We start from the raw sequence: 18,239 nt of genomic DNA, 5'->3' as shown, positions 1-18,239 counted from the left end.
TAGACCACCAATACCTATATAGCCAGACCAGCTGTAGCCTCCTACTTACTCCAGAGCCCTACCTGGCAAGAGGTCACAATGCCCCACATGTCTAGTCCCAGAATGGCTGACCAAAGGAGGAGGAAGTGAGAAGGGCTTGATGGGGTGGGCATGTGGGGAGAGAGAGATTCCCAAATATCCCAATTCTCCACCCTCTGAGGTCACCATCCAGTGTCTGCCAGGGCTCCATCTTCCCTACCCCATCCCACTTCTACAATGACAGTGACTTCCCATCACCTCCACATCCCTCTATGACCTGCCTCTGCTTACTCAGGCCCAAAGCCCTTGCAGGTCCAATCCCACTCCCTGCCAGGGACCTGGGTGCTAGGGAGGGATTGGGTAGGTTAGTACACCCATGAGTATCCCCCTGGGACCCTAGCCAGGCTCAGCTCCTGGATAGCATTCTAGGACTGGGGGCACCAGGGCTGACAACTGGAGCAGTCTTTACCATGTCTGGAGCAGTTCTGCTGCTACTACTGTTGCTGGTCAGCTTCCTCGCCTTTGACTTGCTCCACAGGTAAGTGGACAGCAACCTGGCAGGTGGGCAATGTAAGGAAACAGGCCTGTGGCCACTTTCCACAAGCCTAGCTGCCACCACCACCCCCTCCACAGGCCTGCAAGTCCCACCCTGCTGCAACACAGACTGCTCACAAGGGGCCAGAATCAGGGCGCTGGCAAGGGTCCAGGACAGCAGGCAGCTCCCCTCTTCCCAACAGGGGTCATCCCAGGACAGCCCAGCCTCCAGGATGCACTGCTCCTGCTGCTCTTCGGCCTGGGGCTGCTCTTGGGAGCCCATGGCATAATCCTGGCCCTGCTGGGCCTGGTTTTCTGCCTGCATCCTTGGGCCTGAGAGCCTTCCCAAAACATTGAATCCCGCCCTCCCCTCCAATACACTGGCCATTCTACTTCCCCAGGCCTCTTTTCCTCCATCCTGGGTGGAGCAAGCCTGAACCTCAGGCTCCATAATACAGGCAGTGAAAACCTGGGTCTGAGGCTTGGGGCAGCAAAAGAAAGCAGGATATTAGGTAGAGAGCCCAAGGCAGGGCATAGCAGCCATCCCAGTGGCTGCACGTTGCAGGCAGCCATTCTGGTTCCAGAAAATAAGGGTTCAGAGAGAAAGATTTGTAAGAATAGGCTGGGGCTGGCATCAGTATCAAAGAGCAGATAGGAATGGGGGAGGTACACTTCCCACAAGAAAGCATGAGAAACATCTGTGGGGCTCCTCAGTGGGGCTCCTCAGGCTCCCCTGTCAGCCTAGAGGGTCTATTGAGAGGGACTCAGGAGCCTCAGAGGAGTCATAGCTTCTCTCTTCACTGGACCCCACCCCAGCTTGGGTCACAATGGGACTCCTCTGGGGAGGACAGGGGTGAGTGAGAGTGGCAGCTCAGATCTAGCTTCCAGGCAGTCCCGGACATAGCAGGAAACAACATGACTTAGGCAGCTTTCCACAGAGGTAAGTCCTGGACCCCAGCTCAAAGCCCCACCCTGCCCAGGCTGGTGCCCTTCAGACCCCATACCTTCACTTGGCCTGAGGTCCCAGGCATTTCCAGAGCTGCTCCTGTAGCTGGCCTGACCCTATCCACAGGTGCACGAGCCATGATGCAGCAGCCTCGAATGGAGTCGGATGACAGTGGGGCTGGTGAGGGGCCACAGCGGGCAGTGCCCTGGTCAGCCTGGCTCACCCAGCAGGACTGGATGCGCTGGTGTGCTCGACATGTGCCCCAGAGCTGGGCCCAGTGGTGGGCCACAACTAGCTGGAGGCAGCCACTGCAGCGGGTGCTTTGGAACCTGGAGGGGATTCTCTACCTGCTGCTGGCCCTGACGCTGTGCCACGTACTCTTCACCACCGGCTCCCACCTGCTGAGCTCCCTGTGGCCTGTGGCGGTCGTGGTGTGGCGTCATCTGCTGCCAGCTGTCCTGCTCTTGGTGCTCAGCGCCCTACCCACCCTGCTGTTTACTGCCTCCTTCCTGCTGCTCTTCTCCACGTTGCTGAGCCTTGTGGGCCTCCTCACCTCCATGAATCACCCAGGCTATGCTCAGGACTTGAACGAATAGAAGCAACCCCAGTCCGCTGCCTGTGTCTGTTATACCCTGGACCAGAGCCTGAGCCCCAGGGAAAGCGGGGGGAGTGGGACCCCATCCCAAGATGAGGCCTGTGTGATTGCTGGAGCCAGCAGATAGAGTGGTCTGGCCTTGTCTTGGGAACCTTTCTCAAGCTGATGCTGCAGGTACCTGGTGTGAGGAGCCAGCGGCTTGAGGGGACAGGACAGATGGCTTAGGCAGGGGCAGAGGTTGGCCAAGTCACTGAGAGCACCTATATGGATGTGGGGACACCCACTGGGGCTCCCTTAGCAGCTGGCAGCATCTTTTTGTGATAGCCATCCAGCTGTCTCAGCTTCAGACTCCCCAGTACTCCTGGAATTGCCCCTCCTCCCATCAATCCCCTTTCCACTCCCAGGAGGACCACAGGCTCTAGAAAGGGTCCCAGTGACAGAAACATAGCCAGTGGACCACTGGTCAAAAGCCCTGGAAACCATACCTCACTTACATCCTGAACTTTCTACTTGGACATCTTTCCTCTCTATATGTCCTACCTCCTGCCTCAGTCCACAACCCCAGGTCTGGGAAACAGAACAACTAAGGTAGTGAGTTTCACTCTTTTGTGGGGGATGCCCAGAGCCTTGCCCATGCACAGTATACTCCACCATTAAGCTACACCCTCAGCCCCCAACTACTCAGTCCCCATGTCTTTTATGGAAAAACTTATAAGCCCCATTTCAGCCACCTATACAATGTATGGGCTTGGCCAATAATTCATTCTTTTAAGTCACAGTGTTAAGTGGGTCCCTACATTGTCACAAGATTACTGGGATTCAAAGGCAATACCTATTTGCAAAGTACTTTGTAAACGCCAAAAGGACTGTTAAGATGTCATTTTGAACTCTAAGAATATTCTCTAAGCTCAAAGGTCTTTTGACCCAGAAAGCCAATAAAAGAGCAGGAAGCTTCCCTAGGCTTCCAGAAACAGAATGTTGGCCCTACAACAGTAAACAGAGGATGGATGCTGTGGACAACATGTAAAAGGTCTTGCATCATGAAATCTCAAAATGTGTACATGCTGAACTCTTCTGATTGTGAAATCACTGAGGCTGAGGCTTGGTGCCAGGAGATGCTTGTACAGCTGTGCTGAGTGGAAAAAGCATAGCTCAGGGATTTCAAAACCACTCCAACAAGCTGCTTGTAGCCCAGAAGGGCTTTGGAAGGTGACATCCCTTGATACTCCATATTCTGGTAATTTGCACATATGATGGCCCCTCCAAACAAAACATTATGTGATCAGTTATTACCAAGTAAAATGTGTGGTAGACAATTTACCCACACTGGGCCTTCCCACTTGTCCCCCATCCATTCCTGTCCCCACCCAATCCCTGACTCTCCCCAACTCCTGCCTGGTTCTGACCCCCCAATTTGTATCTAACCCTAAAATTTTTGCTTTTGAACCTCTAGACCCAAGGCCCTTCCTCCTTCCACCTAAATATTCAGGCCCTAGAACCCAACTCTCCTAGAACCATAGTTTTTGCCCAAACCCATCTGCTATAGTTTTAAAACCCTGCATGTCCCTGGTTGGATGCCTTCAGCTTTGGTGCCTGACACCCAAGGACCAGTTCTCCCTTCTTGATTCTTTGTAGTTCTCCCTGCAATATGTCCTGATAGTGAAGGCAAGATAGGACATAGAGGTGGCATAGCTTTTAGGGTTAGTATGATATACTTGCTGGGGCTGAGTCTGAACCCCAGAACTGTCACTTTCTAGTTCCCTGGTCTTGGTGGAAAATTCTAAACCTCTGAACCCTATTTTCCTCATGAGTAAAACAAAAACAAGGACACCTATCTTTGGTTCCCATGGGGCTCGTGACATCCAGATGAAGTGCCTGGACTGACTCCTGGACTAGCTCTACAAACTATATTATACCGTCACTACCCCATTTTAGAGATGAGAAGTCAAACTTAGTATAGCCACTTGTCAGTGGCAAGGCCAGGCTATCTGAATCACACTCCCCTAACAGGCTACTAAAGGGAAAGGCCATGGGGGCTGGAGGAAAGATAACAACCTAAATGAAGACAGTATCTTTCCTTATTCTCAAAGCTAATCTCCTGTCAGAGATGAGACCCAGGCCTAGGCAGGTCAGGAGTCAAACCAGTCTAGATGTCTTATGCACTGAGGCTTATGTGGTGGATGGAGACCAGGATACCTGGCCTGGATTCTTCACTGACTTGACCATGCATGGTTAGCCAGTATCATCACTCAGGAGACTTGGAGTCATTCCAAGCAAGGGAGACAGGAAGTTTGGGCCCAGAGCATACACACCAGGGGACAGGATATGGGCAGGACCAAGAAGAAGTCCTCCTTCCCACGTGTAAATATCTACCCTGCACATTCCTGCTGCTCCTGTGTAGGGAAGGTGGTACAGCCAGACTAGAAAGCAGAGGTCTGTGTTGGCCTTCCTCCTCAAAATGTGGTCACAGACCAGCAGTATAGACATCCCGAGGGACCTGTTTAGAAAGGTAGTCTCAGCCAGGTGTGGTGGCACAGGCCTGTGTTCCCAGCACTTGAAAGGCTAAAGCTAAGAGGAGTGCAAATCTGAGATCACCCTGAGCTACATAACACCGGTCTCAAAAAAAAAAAAAAAGAAGAGGCTAGGTGACGCTGCACCTGCCTTGCAAGCACAAGGTTCTCAGTTCAATCCCCAGTACCAAAAAAAAAAAAAAAAAAAAAGGAAAAGGAGAAGGAGAAAGAGGAAGGGGAGGAAGAAGAGGGGGAGGAAGAGGAGGAGAAGAGGAAGAGATGGAGAAGGAAAAAGAGAAAGAGGAAGAGATGAAGGAGGAGGAAGAGAAAGAGGAGAAGGAGGTAGAAGAGGAAGAGGAGGAGAAGAAATGAGAGTCAAGGCTCCACCCCAGACCCGCTTCGTCAGAGCCTGTACTTTATCAAGATTCCCTGGATGATATGTGTGCACACTAGTGCTTGAGAAGTATTGCAAAGGGTTCATGTTTGTGGATATTCCCAGTGAGAGCAGGGAGATGAGAAGGGTGAAACGTGGCAAAGAAAAACCATGGAGAGGAGGCATCAGTTAAAAGGACAGAAGCTACATGGATCTTAAAAATTTCAGCACGGAGTGAACAGAAACAAAATGAGAAATAATATAATTCCCTTTGCACAAATTTAAAATACATACCAAGACAGCAAGATTTTTAAAAAAATTTTTTGCAAGAACACATGAAAACAAAAGGAACCAAATGGCATGGACAACTAGGGGCAAGCAAATGGGAGCTGGATATAGAGATAAAAAGAACAGAGAGACTTGGCAGAGAAGAAAAGTGTTATCAATGTAATTCCTGAAATTCTTTTTAATGTAGACAAAGTCTTACATTTAGAGCTAAAAGGCTTAAACATGCCTGCCTGCTGGGGAAAACAGACACGCTGGAATGGACAGGCTGGAATGAAGGAGTTCTAAGCCTTTTCGGTGTGGGCCAAGAAAGTTGTCCCACTGGCCTGTGTGACCTGGGCCACTGGGTGGATAGCTTTGCCTGTCCACCCCCACTCACTACACAGCCTTATCTGATGGTGCTGGAGGGAGGGGCTGGGGCCTAGCAACCCGTTTGTTCCAGTGTCGGGCAGAGCATACAGTTTCAGCCTCGAAGGGCCTCCAATCTTAGAGAGGGGTTCTCAGCAGCTCACATCTATCCTGGGAACACTGAGGAGCAGTGGAAGAGAATGAGGGCTCCCAGTAAGTAGTACTTCCTTCCGCAAAGACGAGAGAGCAAAGAGGAGCATACTGGACGTGGAAGGGCCCGAAAGAGCGGCATCGGGGGAGGTGAGCTGCTGCTGGGGCCACCTCTCTAGATGGAGCATCAGTGGCCACCTGGGGGAAGGAGGCCAGGCCGGGCAAAGCTGACTGAGGGAAGCCGGGAGGGGGCGCTCTTCCTCAAACTCGGGGTGGGAGAGTGAAAATGCGGGAGGCTGTGTTGGGGTTGGGGAAGGATGAGAGCGGGGGAGAGGCTCCTGGGACCGAGAGAGGTCAGCGTCACAATGAGAAGGGAGGAGACCGATCTTCCGGGAACAGAGGCCGCCTCAGGACTGGGCGAGGGGTGCGGTGGGGGGAGGGACAGTGACATGCAGCACAGATGTGCGGTGGAGGGAAGGTGCCGCCTCGCCAGCCGCCGCCAGGGTGAGTGAGAGTGGGGGCAGATCGCCGTGGAGGGATCTCCGCGTGGCGCCGGGACACCTGGTTCCTGATGGAAGGATCCTAAGTCCATTCAAGGGTCGGAGGACCATGGCCATCCACAAAGGGAAGGTGCTAACGGTCCTGGGGCTTCGATCTCTCCCGGAGCCGCGGCGTGCAGACCGGTGACCGCCTGTGAAAGGCGTGTCCCCTGGCAGAGACCTCCGGTTAGACTGGATGGAGGAGGAAGGAGGGGGGCCTAGCTCGGACTCCAGCACTCGGGGGGAGGGGCAAGACCTGGGACCAGCGAGTGGCATCTCGGGCCCACAGTTGTCGCCGATGCCAGCTTCGTTGCCTCCTCTCCCTTTCCCCTAAATCTCCAGATTGGGTCCCCAAGCCAAAGACCTAAAGGCTTTGAAGGCAGAGCTCAAGAGAATCCCGGGAAGAAATTGTCCCCAGTGTAGTGGCCTGCCTGTGACTCCTGGCCCCGCCCTAGTCTGATATTATCTCGTCCTTTCCGGGGTAAACGGACTTTGTGTGTGTCTGTTTCTGTCAGGGTCTGGTTGCAAATAGTTTAGGAAAGGTGTTTTTTTTTTTTTTTTTCCAGAGCAAACATTTCCATTTCTATTTCAGAACTAACCCTTATTTCCTGTATATTGATTTGTTTTGAAAATATTTTCTATCTTACAAATAAAAGAATTTAAACCAGGCCTGTAATCCCAGCACTTGGGAGGCTGAGGCAGGAGGATCCCCGATAGTTCGAGGCCGGCCTGGGCTACATAGTGAGTTCAAGCCCAGCCTGAATTATACAGTGAGAGACTGTCTCAAAAAAACAAAATTAATTAAAGAGTTAAGCCAGGTGTGGTGGTGCACGAGTGCAATCCCAGTCCTCTCAGAGCTGAGGCAGTAAGATCCTAAGATTGAGTCCTGCCTGGGCGACATAGTGAGACCCTGTCTCAAAATAAAAAAATAAAAGGGCTGAGGATATGGTTCAATCCCCAGCACTACTAGCTTAACTAAAATAAATAAAAGAACTTGAGGACTGGGAATGTAGCTCTGGGGTACCAAGTTCAATCCCCAGTACTGAAAATAAAACTTGATTTAAAATGTTTCCACCATATTTTCTGGCCTGTGTCTTTAAACTGTCTAATCTTAAAATATTGTGTGTACCAATAGTTCACTTTTTTATAGCTGAGTAGTATTCCACTGTATGGACCAACATTTATCCATTTATCTATTGTTGGACATCTAAATAATTTTTAGCTTTTAGCTATTCCAAATAAGGCTGCTGTGAACACTTATGTACAAGTCTTTTTATGAACATATGCTTTCATTTTTCATGGGTAAATACCTAAGAATTACCCAACTAGATCATACAATAGATACATGTTTAACTTTTTAAGTAACTGCCAAATGGACTTCCAAAGTGGTTATTCCATTTTACCTTCCCACTAGCAGTTCTTCTGCAGCCTTACCAACACTTGGTATGGTTAGTCTTTTTTAATAGTAGCCATTCCAACAGGTGGTAGTGGTATCTCATTATGGTTTTAATTTGCGTTTTTGTAAAGGCTAAAGGTGTTGGACATCTTTTCATGTGCTTATTTGCAATCTATATATCCTCTTAAATGTTCAGATAGTTTGCACACCCTTTTAACTTGTGTTCTGAGTGTTCTTTATTCTAGATTAACTCCTTTGTCATATGTATGTGAAAGTACTTTCTCCTAGTCTATAGCTTTTTTCTTAACAGTGTCTCTTGAATAAAGTATTTAATTTTAATGAAGTACAACTTTCTTGTGGTGATACTGAGGAATGAACTCAGGGCCTCCACACTAAGCTATATCCTCAGCCCTTCATCTATTTTTAAATTTTGAGTCAGGGTCTTGCTAAATCCTTAGTTGCCCAGGCTGGGCCCAAATTTTCCCTCCTGCCTCAGCCTCCCAAAATGCTGGGATTAGAGGCATATGCCACCATACTTGGCTAAATTTTTCTTTTATGGATTGTGCTTTTGGTGTCATATCTAGGAAATCTTTACCTACACCAAGGTTACAACTATTTTCCTGTTTCCTTATAGGTTTACTTTTAAGTTTTATGTTTAGGGCTAAGATCTATTTCGAGTTAATTTTTGTATATGGTTTGAGCTTTGAATTGAAATTTATTTCTTCATACGAATTTACACTGGTTCCAGCACTGTTTTTTGAAGACTCTCCTTTCTCCACTACATTGCCTTTGCACCTTCACTGAAGCTCATTTGTCCATGTATGTGCAGTTCTATTACTGGAATCTGCTCCACTGGTCTATTTATCTTTATACCCATGCTCTTCTGACTGTAACTTTGTGATAAGCCTTGAAACTGGCTATTCTAAATCCAGCAACTTAGACCACTCAGTCACACTACCAGTGTGAAATCAGCTAGTCTAGATCCTGTTTTTATATGAGCTTTAGAATCAGCTTAATTTCTGCAAAATTGTTGAGATTTTATTATATTGAATGTACAAATCAATATGGAGAAAAATGACATCTTAATATGTCTGGCCCATATCTAACCCTTAGACAAAGACTAACCACGTATTTAGGTCTTTAACTTTTCTCAGCAGGATTTTGTAGTGATCGGTGTACAGATTTTTCAAATCTTTTGTCACATTTACCCCTAAATGCTTATTTCTGTTATTGTAAATGGGATTGTTTTAAATTTTTTCTATTTCTGATCGTTCATTGCTAGGACAGAGAAATCTATGTATTGACCCTGTATCATAACCATGACTGTGCTCATGTTAACAATTGTTAAATTCACTTATTCTTATATCTTTTTTATGGATTCCATTGGATTTTTTTCTTTCCAGTACCAGGAATCAAACTCGGGACTTTATTCTTGCCAGGCAGGTGCAGCACCACTGAGCTAAATCCCCAGCCCACCACTGGATTTTCTACAGACAATCCTGTTGTCTGCCAATAAAGTTTTACTTCTTGTTTTCCAATATGTATTTTATGTTTTTTGTGTTGTCCTGTAGTGGTTGGGACTTCCAGTATAACACTGAATAGAAATGGTGAGAGTGAATGTATTAGTCTTGTTCTTGATTTTAGGGGGGAAGTATTTGGCCTTTTAGCCATTAAGTATAATGTTAGCTGGAATAGCTGGGCTTTTCTTCATGGATGCGTTCTTTCAAAATAACAGTATTTTCTTCTCCTTTGCTGATAGCTTTTATTGGGAATGGATAGTAGATTTTATAAATATCTTTTCTACATCTATTGAAATGATACATTTTAAATTTTTGTTTGATAGTGTGAATTGCATTAGTTGTGTTTTTTTTAAAGTTAAAGCAAACTTGTATTCCCTTTTATTCTTGTGGTAGGGATGGAACCCAGAGTCTCACACATGCTAGGCAGATACTCTACTACCAAACTACATTCCCAGCACACATTCCTGATTTTAAAAAGGAATGAGACTGCAGTTTGAAAGTGATAAAAGATGGTATTTCTTCCTCTTCCCAGAAATTATACATGCAAAATTGAAAATAAGAAACAGAAATGCAAATACCACGTCTGATGAAACAGAAAAGAAGAAACTCCACAAACAAATGAAATGGACAGACTAAAAAGAAGTAATGTCAACTAAGTGTAAATTAATAACTACTTTGGAGATTACTGAGTAGCATCTACTAGTTATTTATATAATTTATGACCTAACAATTCTACTTCAACAGAAATGAGTGTATCTGTCCACCAAAAGACTTATATGCTTTTTCACAATAGCCAAAATCTGAAAACAACCCTAATGTCCACCAACAGAGGATGGATAAATTGTTCTTTCATCCAATGGAATATCACATACTGATAAAAAGTAACTACTGACAGACACAACAGGGATAAATCTGGAAACATAAACTGGAGAGTGCACAGGAGTGTATTTTGCATGATTTTGTTCTATGACTTCATGAATAGGATAATCTATGGTTATATCAGAATGGTTACCTGTCAGGGGAAGAAGTATTGAGAAAGGGGTTAATGAGGCTGGGGATTTAGCTCAGGGGTTCCACCACCTGCCTCGCAAGCACAAGGTCCTGAGTTTGATCCCCGGTACCAAAAAAAAAATTAGGCTTAATTAAACCTTCTGGGATGATGGAAAAGTTCTGTACCTTGACCTAGGTGGTGGATACACACATGTAAAAATTCACTGAGCCATGCACTCAAGATTTGTGCAATTTAACTGTAAGTAAAATGTTTATGTGAATTATGTCAATTAGCAAGGAATTGGGATGCTTCTTTCTCAGTAATACAGGACTGGTTTAATACGTAAATATAAGTGGTTTAATAAAAGAAACAAAAATGTAATTCACTATATAAACATAATGAAGCAGAACACCTACATAGTGTTTACAATAAATGCAGAAAAGTAATTTCATCCTTCAACATCCATTCATGTTCAAAACTGTTAGTAACCAAAGTATGGAACAAATTTCTTAACTGGATAAAGGTTTCCTATCAAAAATCTACAGTAACCTATACAATTTGTAATGATAGGAACTTAAACTCAATTCCTTTTAAATGAGGAACCAAAGGTAGACTAAAAACAGCAATTCCATATACAAGTGTTAGGGAATCTGAATGAGCAAAGTAAAGGGAGGATTACAGAGGAAAAGGCCCTATCCTTTTTTTTTTTTTTTCTTGAGACAGAGTCTCGCTACTTAGTGCAGGCTGGCCTTGAAGTTCCTATATCGCCCAGGCTGACCTGGAGCTCCCAATTGTCCTGCCTCAGCCTCCAGTATACTGGGATTACAAGTATGCACCACCACAGCTGGCAATATCTGTCTTTTAAATCAACATAGTCTCTTTCATTTTGGAGAGTTTCAAAATTTTTATAATACAAATATTTTCTAAGTCCACAGTATCACACATCACATTTAAAAATTGGATTAATACAGGGTACAGCGGGCCCTATAATCACAGCACTTATGGAGGCTGAACCTGATTAGCTGCAAGTTCAAATTCTGCCTGAGTAACTTGGTGAGACCCTGTCTCCAAAAATGAAGGGGGCAGGGGCTGGAGATGTAGCTCAGTGGTAGAGTACCCTTGGGTCCAATACCCATTTCCACACACACAAAAAAGGAATGAAGTCAGGCATAGTGGTGCATTCCTGTAATCCTGGCACTCTGAGAAGTTGAGGCAGGACCATAAATCTAAGGCCAGCCTGAGTGACTGTGCAACTCAGCAAGACCCTATCTCTAAAAAAAATATTAAAAGGACCAGAGATGTATGTAGCTAAATGTGATGGCCCTGGCTTCAATCCTCAGTACTGGAAGAAAAAAAAACCCCACTATCAATTGTTCTACTTATATAAAATTCTAGAAAATGAAAACTGATGTAACAGAAAGCACATCAGTATTAATGGTTGCCTTAGGGACAGGAGGAGAAGTTGTAGGAAAGGGCAAGAGGGAGAAATTTGGTTACCTTGTTTGTAATGGTTTCACAGATGTATATGTTATTAAGTTATACTTTAAATATGTGAGGTTTATATCAATTACATTTTAATAAAGCTTAAAAAAATAGGTTCATTTCCTTGCTCAGAAAGTTTTATTATTACATGTCTAGATATATCAACACCAAACTGAACAATCTGTGCAAGGAACTGGATAATGTAATAGAAGAAAAAGTTACCTATTTTTTGTTGGGCAACTTCCAGTTTGGATCAAATTTTTTCTTGTGATTTCATTTGATATTTTGGATCAAATGTTTTGGGAAAAAAATCCACAAGTTTTCCTTTTCTTAAAACATTTTCTTCCCTCTACAAAATCCCAGCACTCAGGGAGGCTGAATCAGGAGAGTCACAGAGGCTGGTGTGGTGGCAGTCTTGCAATCCCAGCACTGGGGAAGCTGAGGCAGGGGGATTGCCATGAGTTCGAGGCCAGTCTGGGCTACACAGTGAGTTAAAGGCCAGGTTGAACTACATAGTGAGACTGTTTCAAAAAAACCAAAGGGCGAGGTAAGGAGGGTCACAGAATCCAAGCCCACCCTGAGCAATTGAGCCACTTATTGAGACTATATCAAAATAAAAAAGGGTTAAAAAATAATTTTAAATTTTTAAAATAAAAAAGCGTTGGGCATGTAACTTAAGGGCCAGGGTTTAATCCGCACTCCATCCAACAAGCTAACATCACAACTCAAGTGCTTGTGTACATTTTACTCATTATAGATATATTTTGGTATGACAAAGGAGTGAATATTGGATCCATTATTTTTAAACAAGACTCCATGAGAGGGAGTAAAAATTGTCTTATAGAATGACTTTGTCAGTGGTCAACAATCTGGTTTTTGAGACAATGAAGTGTGAGTTTTGTGCAGCTTAATAGCCTTGTTTTGTGCAGCTTAACTAGTAGACCTCTGTACTGGGCAGCCTCAGATTTTCATTATTTTGCATCTCAAAACAAAATCCAAGAAATAATTTAAATGCATATGATTGATGACCTGTATGAAGGCTATTTTTAAGTTTCCTGCTTCCCAGTCATATTTGAATAAAATATCTAATAGAGGACTTAATTTTTTTTTTTGAAACAAGGTCTCATAAATTGCCCTGGTTGGGCTTTCCCTTGGTATCCTCCTGCTTCAGTCTTGCAATGTTGAGACTACAGGTGTGCAACACTGCACACAGCTAGAGGACTCAAATTTTTAGTTTTTGTACTATATGCTTATATGACAACAAACTGAAAATAAATCAATTTATCTTCTTTTATTCCTTGATAAATTTCAAGTTTAAAGAAAAATTTACTATTTCATCAAATTTTAGAGAGAGCTGAGAAAACTAAGGACAAAAAGGATTTTGATATTGAAGTAAAGGTTATGAAACCTCACTGTGGGTGATGCAAGCCACATAGCCAAATGGGATGGGAATTATAAATAAAGAGGCACAATGCAGGGATATTGAGCACATCATACCATTTCAAGGCTGCCTCCAGAGAGTTCTGGAATCAGAGAGACTTCCAGAAGCAAGTAGAAAGCCCTGGAAAGGTTCAGCAGGAAAGGGTACAGGGAATTCTTGGAGAACAGGATGGCACACAACAGGGAAGGCCCAGCAAGGGTAAGAAACTCATCACTTTCTCCTGAAAATCAGAATACGTGTACAGTTTTCTCCAGTAACACTGAAAACCCCCAGAATCAGAGGCATAAAAGTGTCTAGCTAGGGAAAAGGGAAGCAAAGGCATATAGGAATGACAAAGGAGTGGGCCAACTGGATGCAAGGGAAGAGCACTGCTTTAAGGGTGGGTTTTCTAATGGAAAGGAAAAAGGTCAAGTTTTGCAAAAAAAAAAAAATCTACAATCTTATCTGTTTAAAAAAAATTTTTTTTAGAGCCTTCCAGCCTGGTGTGGTGGCACATGCCTGTAAATATAGCTACTTAGGAAGCTGAGGCAGGAAGATTGCAAATTTGAGCCCAGCCTTGGCAACCTAGAGACTCTACCTCCAAATAAAAAATTAAAAAAGTGGTGAGTTCAGCGTTACAGCACTTTCCTAGTGTACAGGAGGCCCTGGGTTCCAACCCCAGTTCCACAAACACACACAACTTTCTTTCAGCTCAGTATGTCCCTTTTCAGTGGTATAAACAAGAAATAGAGTCAGACATACCTGTTTCAGGCATTCTGCTGGTGCCTTTGCCCACTGTCTCAACTGGCTCCTCTAAAGGCTTTTATTAGCTTATACTTACTGTTTTCTCAGCATCAGTGTGTGTTAGCCATTGCCCCTCATTTACGTTTAGTCTCATACCTTGCTAGCCAGGATCAACACTTTTCTGAGTTGCTATTTCTGTCTTCTTTTGGGTGAGATGTTAATGTCCTTTGCCAAGGTTTCATTAACAAGAATGAAAAGCCAATGTAAGAATTCTGCACCCATGCTCTTTCCATCCATTTTACCTCAAGAGTATTTAATGTGTCTTCATGCTACCTTATTTTTCTGCCCCTACATCACTCATCAGCCCACTGCAATGCTCCAATCCCCTTCCCTCCCCTATTTCAGCCAACACCACAATACTGATGTTCCAGGGTCAGGACCACTTGGCAAATCTGAGATGTTATACCCCCTCAGCTTTTCTTAACTTCTATGGTGTTCAGCACAGCCTCTCCATCATGACCCCCAGCCTATACCCAGCGATTTCTTCTTAGTTCTGTGCCTCCTGACCACCACCAAACAACTGGTCTGTTGGCTTTGTTCCCACTGCACATTTAAGTAAATGGGTTTCTAGTCAGTCTCCCACTGGGAGCTGGGAGCTTTTTGTTTAGTTTCATCACTTGTTGAATGCCTTCTATATGCCAAGAATTATGCAAGACAGGTTATGTGTCTTTCTGGTTTTTTGTTTTGTTTTTTGAAACAGGGTTTCGCTGTGTAGTTCAGGCTGGCCTCAAACTCACAGGGATATTACTTCCTCAATCTCCTGAGCGCTGGGATTACAGTTGTGTGCCCCCACACCCAGCTGGTATGTGTCTATCTTCAGGGACAGATGAATACAGAAAGTACACATCATTCTATGTGGCTGGGAGGTATAGATAAGAATTAGCCAGATACAAAAATTTCATAAAAAATACTGACAATTCCAACTCAGACCTTGATTTCTCCCAATCTCAGAGAGCTGTTGACAACAGGGAACCGAAATGATCCAGGTTCTCTTTTAAGTATACTTATTCTGCTGAACATACAAATGAATGCTAGAAAAGCACATTCAATGATTTCTAAATAGTGTGGGGCTAAGTGTCCAAGATTGGAGAAAGCTCAGCGAAAACCTCCCCAACTTTTAAGATCATGGCTTGGAAGACCCACTCCCTTACACAGGAATATGTCACTCTCTCCTTCCATGCCTTTATTGGTAACAGCAATGGACAAGAATAATGCCAGGCATAGCAAACACTCTGGCCCAGCACTTGTGTGCCAGGCAGGCCCCGCAGGGCCATTGGCACATCCAGCCCCAGCCCCAAATCCAATCTACCCAGGCCATGTTCCTGAATGGGTATGTCCTCGCCTGTCCAGTTTGTATGTGTGGATCAGTCTGTCTGAGTGCCTGAGTCGTCTACAGAGACCCCCCAATCTTGGCACATGGTAGGGGCTGTTGGGAACACAGCGTGGCATCCCCCGGTGGACCACTGGGCCCCGGTGCTGACCGTGGGAGACAGAGCCAGGGACTGGAGGTGGCAGGGGACCAGGCACAAAGTTCACTCGAGAGCCACACCCTACAAAAGAACCAGTCATTATCGGGAGTGGGCTTGTGAGCAGGGTGAGCACAGCTCTGCCTGCAGGCAGCTCTGCTCTTCCAGGGCGTTTCTCTGGGCTTAGGTTTCCTGTCTGCACAACAGAAGCACCACCTCCCCTACCTCCCGAGTGGGGACCTTTGACAATCAGTGAGCTGACTGAGTCCACAGATGCTGTTCCAAACTGAGGAACTACTGTAACCGAAGAGAATCCTGGAGGCACAAAGGGTACCCATCTCCTCTCAGCACACCTCACCACAGGAAGCTGGGCTCAGGAGGTGCAAGGGAAGGCTGGGAGAGGTACAAGAGAAGACTGCAGAGGCACATACCTAAATTGGGTGGCATCGAGAAGTCTTCTATTGGATTATAACTGAAGAATTCCTGGGGTGGGAAGGGCTGGCCTGGGTAAAAAGAGGTATCCTGGGGCAGGGGTGGGAACAAGGGAGGTGGTGAAGGTTGTGGAAGAGGGTAGGAAAAAGACATAGGAGGGGGTAAAGGAGGGGGTGGGGGTGGGGGTAAGGCCAGCTGCTCCCCGAAGTCTGGGGGCTGCCTATGGCTTCCCTGGAACGGATGATCCATCTCTGGCCAGTCCTCAATCCATGGTTCTAGGAATGGGATGATGGTTTTAGATAGGCCTGGGCTCCAGGTTTCCCTGAATGCCAGCAATCCATACTTCCAGAGCTCTACTCCATCCTCTCAGAGAATAGGGCCATCAGGTCAGAGTGCCCTGTGCCTTCTTCCCACCTCTCCTTATTCCCTCTCATTTCAGGACAAGCCCAAAGTGTGTTCCTTTTTTCTTGCTTCTTACATCTACCTCTGTTCTAATCTCACACTCCCCTCTTAAGTCTATTCTCTTTGTTTACTTTCTATTTTAGCTCTTTCCTCTCCACAACTCCTCCCCCTAGGCTAATAAGCCAAATATAAAGACCCTCACCCTCACTTCTACTGGTTCCCTTTATCTCCCAAACTTCTCTGAGGAAGTCTGCCCCATCTCCATCCCCTTATCAAGCTCTCACTGCCTGTTCTGACTCTACTCCATGCCTTCAATCGTCAATGCTTTTCCTGCTATGTGTAACCACTCACTGACAAATTTAACAAAGCCCTTTCTACCCCATGGTCATGTGACATTACCAATAGCCTTAGTCCTCCCTGAAAGTGCCCCTACCTTCACCTTTTGCTTCTGCCATCAGCCTCTCTTCCTGTCAATCCAAAGCATGAGCATTATTCTGCTTTCTTCACAGTTCACTCATGCTCTCCACTTTCAACTCTACTGGATACTGCTGACTCCAGATCTACTCTGTATTTCCACAGCTCAAACAGATCCTCCCTAATAAAATTCACCCACTCAAACTCCCATCCCAAATCAACTCTTCTTTTTGACGTCCTTAATTTCCATAGCTCCAAATTGGATTCAGAAGGCCTGAGCCACCATAAACTAGCTTCATAACCTTTAGAACATCCTTTCCTTTGTTAGGAATCAATTCTCTCAACTAAAAAACAAGAAAATGGAACCACACCCTCTAGTGCTGCAACAGCTAAAATGACTTGTGCCGCCAATTCAACATACCATCCTACTGGCAGTATGTACAGAGTGACTATGCTAGACACAGGGCTAAAAGGGATGAATTGTGAACAAGTGAATTGTGAACACGTGCCTGTTTTTTGAGGGCAGGCAGACATGGAAACAATCCGTCACAATGTCCCCTTTGTGAGTAGGCAAGGACTGGGAGGCTAACAAGGAAACAAACGCTCAGCAACAGAGATGTGAGGAACAGTCCCCCAAGAGAACCAAGTGGAACCCTCAGAAGTCTCCAACAATGACCAGAGAGGAGACTAGATGAGGCGTGCTAAGCTGCAGCCAGAGACGCTAGGACCCTCAGGCTGACCTGAGGAGTCCAGGGGATGTTGTCACTGGGCCCAGCTCCAAGAGATTGACCTTCCATTCCCCACAGGTTACATCATGTCCCTGCTCAACTACGTTCCAGCTGACTGTGGACTCCTCAATCCCCTAGCCAATGAGCTCCCTTGCCTCTGCCATACTGCCTAGACCTCCTTTCCTCTATTTCTCCATTTCTGTCCCTACACTTGTGCCTAGCTAGAAGTACCCTCATTTATTTTCTGTTCATCCACTGGATGGGGTCTTTTGACACCATGTCTTTTGCAATCAATACTTATGTTAAGCTCACTCGTGTACAGAGGGGACTACAGGGCTAGACTGTAAAGACCTGGAACTCAGACTAAACTGTTACTCCTGTAATCTAACTCTCCCTAGGGACTGATGAAGGAGCACTCAAAAGCCCCAATAGTCCTTCAAAGGATCCTTACCCTCTGAGCACCTCTGTTATGTTCCGTTCCTAAGCCCTGTGCTCCGCGGGCTCTCTGCATCACTTCCCACCCCCTCTGTGGTAAGGCTCACCAGGGGGATGGTCCCTCGTGGGCAGCTCTACGCCCCAAGCATCGGCCACATGGGTCAGAAGCAAGTGTGAGAGGTGGCGGTGTGCATGTTGGTCCCAGTGGACACCATCTCGATGACGGTGCTGTACTGCGTGCCGGAAATGAAAGTGGAGATCCAGAACATCGAAGTAGTGGTCCCCAGCCAGTGTAGCACTATAGAAGTTCCCCTCAACCACATCCCGTCGCAAAGTGGCTGCCAGGGGCTGGAGCTGAGTGAGAAAATGCAGCCTCTAAGAGGGTCCCCCACCAGCCAGCTGTCCCACCCCCTGTCCAAGGGGACCTGTCACTTGCCTCTGGCAGTAGGAA

General features: G+C 45.8%; 3 protein-coding genes across 7 annotated transcripts in view; 2 read left to right on the top strand and 1 right to left on the bottom strand.

The window, feature by feature from the left end:
- Positions 1–134: 134 nt before the first annotated feature.
- CUNH20orf141 (chromosome unknown C20orf141 homolog) lies at positions 135–927 on the top strand. Its single transcript, XM_004840677.3, is given in 2 exon segments — positions 135–556; positions 652–927. Coding segments are annotated over 2 exon segments (504 nt in total). The 5' UTR covers positions 135–290; the 3' UTR covers positions 890–927.
- The window catches only part of Pced1a (PC-esterase domain containing 1A), a 20,272-nt gene continuing 2,421 nt past the window's right edge, over positions 389–18,239 (bottom strand). For 4 of the 5 annotated variants that reach the window (XM_021254981.2, XM_004840685.4, XM_021254978.2 and 1 more), the window contains 4 exons: positions 18,225–18,239; positions 17,896–18,142; positions 15,809–16,084; positions 15,080–15,461 (listed from right to left, as the gene is read on the bottom strand). The exon at positions 18,225–18,239 is cut by the window's right edge and continues 136 nt beyond it. In XM_021254981.2, coding sequence (XP_021110640.1) covers positions 15,217–15,461; positions 15,809–16,084; positions 17,896–18,142; positions 18,225–18,239 — 783 coding nt within the window. In that variant the 3' untranslated portion in view covers positions 15,080–15,216. Of the gene's footprint in view, positions 573–1,556; positions 1,676–15,079; positions 15,462–15,808; positions 16,085–17,895; positions 18,143–18,224 lie in introns of those variants that run through there. The other variant, XM_021254979.2, reaches the window with a different exon arrangement.
- On the top strand, positions 1,636–2,229 carry Tmem239 (transmembrane protein 239). The gene has a single exon (XM_021254983.2). It carries the CDS (start codon positions 1,636–1,638, stop codon positions 2,092–2,094), a length of 459 nt encoding a protein of 152 aa, XP_021110642.1. The 3' UTR covers positions 2,095–2,229.

The sequence above is a fragment of the Heterocephalus glaber genome, unplaced genomic scaffold (assembly GCF_053883595.1).
Source record: "Heterocephalus glaber isolate CG9 unplaced genomic scaffold, H.glaber_assembly_v1.0 deba00001532, whole genome shotgun sequence".
NCBI lineage: Eukaryota > Metazoa > Chordata > Mammalia > Rodentia > Bathyergidae > Heterocephalus > Heterocephalus glaber.
Note: the sequence above shows the minus strand (reverse complement) of the source record. Positions and strands in the feature narration are given on the sequence as shown.

What these genes read in the sequence shown, in the direction of transcription:
- Tmem239 (XM_021254983.2), top strand. Translation starts at nt 1,636, where the DNA reads ATGATGCAGCAGCCTCGAATGGAGTCGGATGACAGTGGGGCTGGTGAG.